This window comes from Pelophylax lessonae (genome assembly GCF_965119305.1).
Source record: "Pelophylax lessonae genome assembly, chromosome: 3".
NCBI classification, from domain to species: Eukaryota; Metazoa; Chordata; class Amphibia; order Anura; family Ranidae; genus Pelophylax; species Pelophylax lessonae.
Genome location: NC_138770.1, coordinates 263,725,957 through 263,736,030, shown reverse-complemented (window position 1 = coordinate 263,736,030; position 10,074 = coordinate 263,725,957). Strand labels below are relative to the sequence as shown.

The 10,074-nt window shown below is 39.7% G+C and overlaps 1 protein-coding gene across 4 annotated transcripts in view; it reads left to right on the top strand.

The window, feature by feature from the left end:
• The first annotated feature begins 9,682 nt into the window (after window positions 1–9,682).
• The window catches only part of MECOM (MDS1 and EVI1 complex locus), a 759,445-nt gene continuing 759,053 nt past the window's right edge, over window positions 9,683–10,074 (top strand). For 2 of the 4 annotated variants that reach the window (XM_082249192.1, XM_082249191.1), the window contains exon 1: window positions 9,685–9,852. In XM_082249192.1, coding sequence (XP_082105318.1) covers window positions 9,816–9,852 — 37 coding nt within the window. In that variant the 5' untranslated portion in view covers window positions 9,685–9,815. Of the gene's footprint in view, window positions 9,853–10,074 lie in introns of all 4 variants that reach the window. The other 2 variants (XM_082249190.1, XM_082249189.1) reach the window with 2 other exon arrangements.

Below are 10,074 nucleotides of genomic sequence, written 5' to 3'. Positions count from 1 at the left end.
TATTTACCTCCACCATCTTGCCTTCTTCCCATAGTGCATCCTGGTGCCATCTTTAGCCCAGGTAAGTGACACGCATGCACCCGGATATTCACATGATGTAAAATAAAATGTGATTCATCAGGCCACATTCTTTCATTGCTCCTGTGGTGCTCACTTGCTCATTGTGGGCACATTTGCTTGTGGATACAGGTCAGCATGAGTACCCGGACCAGTCTTTGGCTATGCAGCCCCATACGCAACAAACTACAATGCACTATGTGTTCTGACACCTTTCTATTCTATTGGAACCAGAATTGACTCAGCAATTTGAGCTACAATAGCTCTTCTATTGGATGAGACTACATGGGCCAGCCTTCGCTCCCCACGTACATCAATAAGCTTTGGCCCCCAAGACCCTGTCACCAGGTTCGCCAGTTTTCCTTCTTTACATAACGTTTTATAGGTCCTTACCATAGCAGGCTGGGAACGTCTACGGTGAACAACCATGTGGCAGTGTGCATGATACGAATTCACGGGTCTTCTCCAAAGGATATCTGGATTTACTTGTTCATCTGAGGAAATATAGCCCTATTCTGTGACAGACATAAGGGGACATGTATAGTGGGGCATCTGTTCCTCCCCTCAACCCCATGATTATCTTACCCATAAAAGGACAGATCTCCTTGAGGGAGCTTTCTTTATGTATCAAGATCTTCTCACGTATGCCTTGTTATATGTCCTTTGGACACACATAGTAGAACACCAAAAGACTGATATACTATTTGTCCTATAATATGGTCCCGGCGCCCACCCAGGGAGCATTCCTTGCGTGTCTACCACCGGAGATGAGTACTATAGGGTCTTTGTAGCTCTGAGGATGCGATTGGTGAAACGCATTGGCACTGAAGACCCCTACCATATAGTGCTCATCAAATTAGCCACCATATACTTTTGCCCCTTTGAGGGACTGTTTTTATATAATTGTAATTTTGTATTGTTTGTATTGTTTTATTTATTTTTTGATACAAATAAAACATGGATTTTATTGAACGATGAATATCCCTCTGTTTGGCCTGCACAGTCCGATTCTTTATTCTTCTCACATATATATATATTTATGGATGAGGGCCACATAAGTCATGGTTATTTTTAAAACCATACAGATGAGCCTCTAATCCAGGAATGTGTGCGATGGGAATATGAACAAAACTATTCTGACTTTCTGTCCTCCTGACAATGCTTTCACCAGGAAAATCTGCAACAGGGACAAAAATAAAATACCTGACAGGGGTTCTAGCCTTTCCCTACTCTAAAAAAAATAATAAATAACATTTCTGCTTTGTTGCTGTTGTAGAATTGCCCTCACTTCCTGTCCAGTAAAATGTTGTCTGCAGGCCAGGAAGCAAGGATGAATCTTTCTAATGGAGCTTCACATACCAGGAAAATCCCCACTCTTTCCTAGCTGCAGCACCGCTGATCTTAGAGTCTCCTGTGAATCCAGGAAGAGAGCGCAGCAGTGCTGCAACCAGGAAAGCATTGGACTGTGAGAGAACTCAAGTTAAGTGAGCCAGAGGCTCCTGCTCCTGTCAGTCAAATTCTGTGAGGAAGGAGCTGGAGGCGTTGCCAAGCTATTTTGTGTGTGTCTATGGACGTACACAGCCCGGCTCAGGAGCACGCCTGCACAGGTACACCCATAGCACACAGCTTGCTAAGGGGGAACTTAGAGGAAGAAGGAGCAGACAACGCCTCTTCTGATGTCAACTGTAAAATTTTGAATCTTCCATCCCTTTCTGATTCATTGATCATGGTCACCAGGTTAAAAAGGAAGGGTGAATCCACTTAACTGGGACAGAGACAAAACTGAGAGCAAACACAGTGTAAAGGTTATGGCTATACAAATTTATTGATTGGGTTTAGATGTACTGAGCTGAACTCCAGGGAAAAAAAAGCTTGCATTTGGACCCTTTTCACTGCACGGGTTAAATGCTTGTTAAAGTAAAAAGTAAAACTTCCTCTATTTTACAGCCAAAGAAGCTGCTGTCAATGGTCCAACAACCATGAGGTCCCACACGAGCATGTCTCCCCGGGTTCTTCTGTGTGTTGGGCTTTGGCCATTTCCATTGGCTAGTATGGAATAACATTGCGCATGCACAGGATTTCAGTCTTCCCTGCACACTGGCAGTGTGTTGATGTTCTGCCGAAAACTCCAACTTGCCGAGAACTCCAACCACATCACTTCCGGTTACTCTACACCAGGAATAATTGGAGATTTACACCACTTGGTGTTTTCACAGAACAGTACAAAAATACAAAAGGTTTTCACAGAACAGGCGGCAGCATATACACTCCAGTAGTGGCGGCTGTTGCTCCATGGAACCGCACCATAACACCCCCCCAAGACCACAGCAGGCCGCACACCATACACACTTTCCCACCCCCCACCCAACCCACGCTGGCTCACTCACCCTGCCTAGATATGTGAAGGGAAGGCAGGCAGCAGCAGCAAACAATGGCGGCGGCGGCGGCGTCTTCTTCCCCCTCAGTCTTCTGCATCTCCTCCTCCATGGCCAATGGCATGGCTTCTCCTTTGGGCCAATTGTTAAACGGGTCTCAGAACCTCTTCCTGATTGGCCAGGAGGAGGATCCGTGTGACAAAAGCGAATATTCATTGTCACACAACTGGGTGGGCTTGGGGCGCAGTGCTCTGCGCCCCAAGCCCACCCTTTTTTGTTAGCCTATTAGAGCCTCTGGCTCTAATCACATGCTAAAAAAAAAAGCCCCATTGAACTCCATGCATCCGGCGCCCTGCATGTAGATTAGGAGGCCGGACGCATGGATGGGGGGGGCGGCGCCCCTGCGCCCCCAATGCACCAGCCACCACTGCACTCCAGTACACGCTATAATGAGTGGACATTTTTAACACTAGTAACGGGCGGACTAGCAATGTCCACTCATTATAGCGTGCACCGAAATGTATGGGCTGCCGATGTTCTGTGAAAACACCAAGTGGTCGAAATCTCCAATTATTCCTGGTGTAGAGTCAACAGAAGTGAAGTGGTTGAAGTTCTCGGTAAGTTGGAGTTTTTTTTAAGAACACTGGAACGTACACAGTGCTGTGCTTCTGCAGCTCCATTTTGATAATGATGAATGGTCATTGCATTAAAAGTAGTGATTTTTTTGTTATCTTTACTCAGGCTTTGTGTATGTCATATACAGTATGTATGAGGAAATACAAATTTCAATAAAGTACACATATTTATTAGCATGCAAAGCTGTGTGATATTCCTGGGGAGGGGGTCCATAGCTTTCATCAAATTCCTAAAGGGGTTTGTGACTCCAAAACGGTTGAGAACCACTGGCATAGAGGCTTTCCAAGAAGTTATAATTAAGTTGATAATGATTTCTTTTGATAACAGAAGTTCTTTCTCTTGCCTCCTAGGATAGCAGAAATCAGTCCAATCCTTGCCTGACCATGTGATCAGGCTCTCATTTCCTGTGGTGGCCATTTATGACCATCTATACCTCTTAACAAATCAGCCCTGTAAGGTAGAATCAGACTTACCTGTTATTTATATGAATTTATTGATAGGAATGACTTTTTATCTATGTATATTAAAGAGACACCAGAAGGTCCACGATCAGAGGCTACATGTATTTAATTCGTATGTAATAGAACAAAATGTCAATTTACAAGCAACAGACGACTTTTGTTAAACAGTAAATAAAAAAGGGTTAAAGTCATTGGATTTATGGAATGTTTTCTCCATGTCTCCATCATTATGCAGCTAATAATGGTGATCTTAGAGTCCCCAGAAACCATGCCCTCTGTAAGTAATCTCCCACAAATCTGAGTCTGTCTCAGCTACTACTGACCCCAGTATAATTAACCCCAGCTTGTGTTTTCATTCAGCTCATAAGAGGTTAATGGGACTGGACAGATCCACAGCACAAAATGCTTCTCAATGAAAGTGCTGCGCTAATTTCCAGGGATAGGGTTAATTTGAACCTCTTCCATGCTCTGTATTGATTGATCAGCGCAGCGCTGCAGCCACCACCCTCCTGTCCCCTGTATATCCTGCACAGTCCCTGCTCCATCACAGCTGCCTCCTCATTGGCTTCCAATTAGGGTACAAATGGAGCAGAAAAAGTCAACGGTGTGCCTTGATTGCCCCCCACTCGTGCCTCTTATTCCAGAAAGTGTAAAACTGCATGGAAAAAATGAATACACCGACACCTCCATCATCACACTCTATAACATCATACCATCTGAAATGGTGATCAGAACCATGTGACACGACAACATTGAGTGGAATAAGGTGCCAGTCCAAAGATCCAATGCAACTGACTAATTTATATACAAACAATAGATATATTAAAAAATTGGAGCTGCTAACCAAAGCAGCCAGGCACATCGTTTCATTTTCTCTAATGAAAGAGGAAAACCTGATAGGTTGCCATGAGAAACAACTGACTTTCTTGTTTCAGTTTATTTTTTTCTACTTAGGGGGATTAAGGAAAACTAGTGCAAAGATACGGTTCTTATCTGAAATAAAAATGCACAATTAAACCAGTTTCATCTTCCAAATAAGAGAAGAAAAGCTGATTTATAATATAGGTTTAAATAACTGAACATGATTTATTAATATTAGTTCAAATGACTGAACCTGATTTATTAATATGAGTAAAAAATATTGAACCTGATTAAAACTGATATGGGTAAAAAAGAGAACCTGGTTATGAATATGGGTAAAAAAAGAGAACCTGATTATTGATATAGGTAAAAAAAGAGAACCTGATTATTGATATGGGTAAAAAAGGAAGAACCTGATCAATTGAAATGAGTAAAAAAGGAGGAACCTGATCAATTGATATGGGTAAAAAAGGAAGAAGCTGAATATTGATATAGGTAAAAAAAGAGAACATTATTATTGATATGGGTAAAAAAGATAGAACCTGAATATTGATATGGGTAAAAAAGAGAACTTGATTATTGATATGGGTAAAAAAGATAGAACCTGAATATTGATATGGGTAAAAAAGAGAACTTGATTATTGATATGAGTAAAAAAAGAGAACCTATTTATTGATATGAGTAAAAAAGGAGAACCCGATTATTGATATGGGTAATAAAAGGAAGAACCTGATCAATTGATATGGGTAAAAAAGAGAGAACCATATTAAATTATATTAAAAGAGAAAGAACATGAATCATAGATATGGGTAAAAAAGAAAAAAAATGAGTAATTGATAGGGCTAAAAACTAAGAACCTAATTAATGGATATGGCAGTAAAGAAGGGATCTGTCTGAATAATGTGGCTACAGTTCGATATGGCTAACGTCAATTTGTATACAATTAGGATTTGCCTTTAAATCATATGTATTTGCTTTTCAGGTTCACTTAGCGAGGGGTTAAATTATATATATATATATATATATATATATATATATATATATATATATATATACACACACACACATATATATATATATATATATATATAGATATATATATATATATATATATATATATAGATATATATAGATATATATAGTTTATATCTATCTATCTATCTATCTATCTATTTATATATATATATATATATATATATATATATATATATATATACTTTATGTGTGGATAGCTCCTTTTATATAAATAGAAAAATAACCAATCCACTGGCACCTCCCAGTTCAGTTCACACACTTACAATACAATTTGACATAGATATTGTGACAGGTTTATTATAGAAGGGTGTATCATTTAATAAACCTGCGCTAGAGTAATGACGATAGGAAAACTGCAAACCGTAACAGCCAATGAGATTTCACGTTTCATCATTGATCAATCAGACCAATGACAGATGATTGCTATGGGTCCTGCACTTTGCTCATTGCGGTTGCCTTAATAATGAAGCCATTGTGTGCTCAGCCAGGTAGGGGTAAGGTAGAAAGGAGTGCTGATAGCGTCAGATCAGTGACGCTGCCTGGTTGCTATGGGTTACTGCACATATTAGAACCCCAGCATGATCCAGACTGCTGACTGAGAAGGGAGGGGAGCTGCACCTTGCTGCTACCTTTCTTTCTGTCGTTGCCCAGGCTAGGGAGGGAAAATAACACAAACACTGAGATTTCTCCATTTATTACAGTTCATGCATTTGTCTCCAGGCTTATCGCTTTTATCCAAACTTTTCTGTCTCCCTTTCCTTCCCCTGTATTCGCAGTGCAGCCCCATACAGCAATGATAAATATCCCTGTTGATCATTTGATTGATTACCTCTCTGAAAGGTCACACAGGCTTGCAGTAATTTCCTTTTGCCTTAGGCTCCCTTTTCACTTATACTGGAGCACGACAGCTCTTAGTATACAGCATCTTGATTTTTTTTTTTTTTTTAACCCCCGAAGCCCCTCTGACAGCACAGTATAGTAAGAAAATCTCACAAAATAAACTTGTCTGGCTGTGTGGATGTGGCACAATCCAGCCTATTGTTTATTGACAGGGGGTCCTCAGTGGCCCCCCTCAGCCCCTTGGGGACTGCCTCTGTTGTCCCTTTGCTCCTTACACCTCTGTGGACAGGCAATCCAGCAGCAGACAAGCTATTAATTTACCCATGCAACCCAGGGTCCTGAACCCAATTAATTTCTAATAATTACAGCCCAAGGGTGGGGGGATCACTTTGGCACTCCTGCCATCCCATGCCACTGAGGTCAGCATATACTAATAAAGTGTATATTTTGAAAGTGATCTGCAGAACTGTGTGAGTTATTGCTAGGGGAGAAAATTGTTTCCATTTTGTCTAATTGAACCCATGGCTTGGAGTGCTGGAGTCCTGAGACTAAATAAGGGAGACTGTTTCATTTCAAAGGGCTCACAAAACCCCATCCATGCTTCTAGACACCCAGTCCGGCTTTAATTTCTTCACAGCCATAGCTGGAATCAAGCGTTGGGTAAACAGTGTAATAATTGCATTACAATGATCAAATCAATCTTACTGGTAGCTAGGAGAATCGAAGTTCAGAGTGAATAGCACGATGCAAAGTTCACTGCACAAATACAATGCAGGAGAGCTATTTGATAAGGAGTGCCAGCACCGCTTACAGACTTTACTCATCAGTGCTACTAAGAGCCAAAAGACAGCAGACCCAACCACTAGGGAACCTCTACACCTAGCATGTGAAAACTTACACCTGCTCACCTCTATCTCTATCTCTATGTATGGGAACAAGGCAAGATAGGGAGCAAACAAAATACTTCATATTCCAAGATAGACAGTTACCTTGAAACAGAAAGGGAGGGGGCAGATCTGCAATCACCACCCATACACATACATCCCATGTACTGTACAGTATAGGCTCACAACTGCAGCATCTGTAGCCACAGGTCATGGGATGCAGCAATGGGGCTCAACATGACATTATATATATATATATATATATATATATATATATATACACACACACACACACACACACACACACACACACACACACACATATATATATACTGTATGTATATATCAACTGTATGTACACTGCACATCTGCTTTCTGCTTTGATGTGCAGCCCATGAATGCTAATGTGCTATTCTTACATTATTAACAGGATGGACACTCTCATTTTTTTTGTAATCAAATTATAAATATCTCTCCTTATATACTTTTTCGGGCTTTAATTAGACAAGGTTGTTTAAGCTTGGCGGGGTGTGGGGAGTACAACAAATTCCAGCATGCCATCACTATGCCACAGCAAAGGAGCTCATTCTGTCACTGGTGTGCCTTCCAGATTCTAGAGGTAGCAAAGGTTCTAGAGGTATCTCAATGGGTTATAGTTATTTGAAAGCTACTAATTATATAGAATCAGCTAGGAACCAGAGAAAAGATACCTATGCGCTGGGCTAGATTAAAAATCTAAAACTTGTCTTTTTTTTTTTATCATGACAGGAGATAGCTATGTTACTGCACAGGGCTTGTCAAACGGGATCTGATAGATAGATAGATAGATAGATAGATAGATAGATAGATAGATAGATAGATAGATAGATAGATAGATAGATAGATAGATAGATAGATAGATAGATAGATAGATAGATAGATAGATAGATAGATAGATAGATAGATAGATAGATAGATAGATAGATAGATAGATAGATAGATAGATAGATAGATAGATAGATAGATAGATAGATAGATAGATAGATAGATAGATAGATAGATAGATAGATAGATAGATAGATAGATAGATAGATAGATTAATAATTATTGAATAAAGTTCAAATAGATTAAATGACAGATAGATGATTGATAGATAGTTGATGGATTTCGAATAAATGACAGATAGATACATATTATATGATAGACAGATAGATAGATAGATAGATAGATAGATAGATAGATAGATAGATAGATAGATAGATAGATAGATAGATAGATAGATAGATAGATAGATAGATAGATAGATAGAATAATAATTATTGAATAAAGTTCAAATAGATTAAATGACAGATAGATGATTGATAGATAGTTGATGGATTTCGAATAAATGACAGATAGATACATATTATATGATAGACAGATAGATAGATAGATAGATAGATAGATAGATAGATAGATAGATAGATAGATAGATAGATAGATAGATAGATAGATAGATAGATAGATAGATAGATAGATAGATAGATAGATAGATAGATAGATGACAGAATAATAATTATTGAATAAAGTTCAAATAGATTAAATGACAGATAGATGATTGATTGATAGATAATGTATTGATAGATAGTTGATGGATTTCGAATAAATGACAGATAGATACATATTATATGATAGACAGATAGATAGATAGATAGATAGATAGATAGATAGATAGATAGATAGATAGATAGATAGATAGATAGATAGATGACAGAATAATAATTATTGAATAAAGTTCAAATAGATTAAATGACAGATAGATGATTGATTGATAGATAATGTATTGATAGATAGTTGATGGATTTCGAATAAATGACAGATAGATACATATTATATAATAGATAGATAGATAGATAGATAGATAGATAGATAGATAGATAGATAGATAGATAGATAGATAGATAGATAGATAGATAGATAGATAGATAGATTCGATGGCAGCTAGACTGTTTCTGTAGCCTTCCGTAGAGATTCTTACAATACATTGTAACAAATGTGATAAATAAAATTAGCACAAGTAATCCTAAATATAATGTGTTTTTTTTTCTGCGGTCCTAGAAAACAAATGCTTGTGGAAAGTCAGCAGTGATGTAGCGCCGACGTGTAGCGCAGCGCCGTACAAGCAGGTGCTGATCGGTGGGGATGATGGATACATGTCATAGCACACGATCGCTTTGATGGATACATGTCATAGCACACGATCGCTTTTCCCCCACACACAACTCCTTTTATTTCTCAATGAAACGTTATCTAGATTTGGATACGAAGTTGCCCCGATCAGATTGCACCAATGAATAGAGAAGAGGCAATGTGATCGGCAGAGGTGGCAGACGTCGCCGAGCCCCGCAGTGTGCACACATGAAAAGCCCGATCTCCTGCTCGGGATCTATGGAAAGCACCCGGGGAGAGCTCCATGTGACAAGATCTGAAACCCCAAATGATAAATCGCAGCAAACTTTTTTGGCAGAGGCTTGAGGTGAAGAGCGCATGCGCGAAGGTGTCTAAACTGACAGTGCTGGGGAGATAGCGAGTCCGGAATGAGAAGGGGATTGAGAGAGTGAAAGAGAGAGAGAGGGTGAAAAAAGAAAAAAAAAAGGAAAAGATCCAAGAGAAAAGCTCCAGCAAACCACCATCGAAGAGCTGTCACCATGAGATCCAAAGGCCGGGCAAGGAAACTGGCCACAAGTAGGTGCAATGTACTATGGCTTTTCACCCTCTGCCATCTTGTAGAGGGCTCTGATCTCTAGGACTGTGGGCTGCCCATCCAGGCACAGTGGTAGGGACCTCTATTCCCTAGGACTGGTGGATCCATGTAGGGACTATAGGGAGATGATGCCCTGATCTGGGGGCACCTGGTACACAGCACAGCTGCTCTTATTGCTGCTGCTGCTCCTACTCCTGCTACTG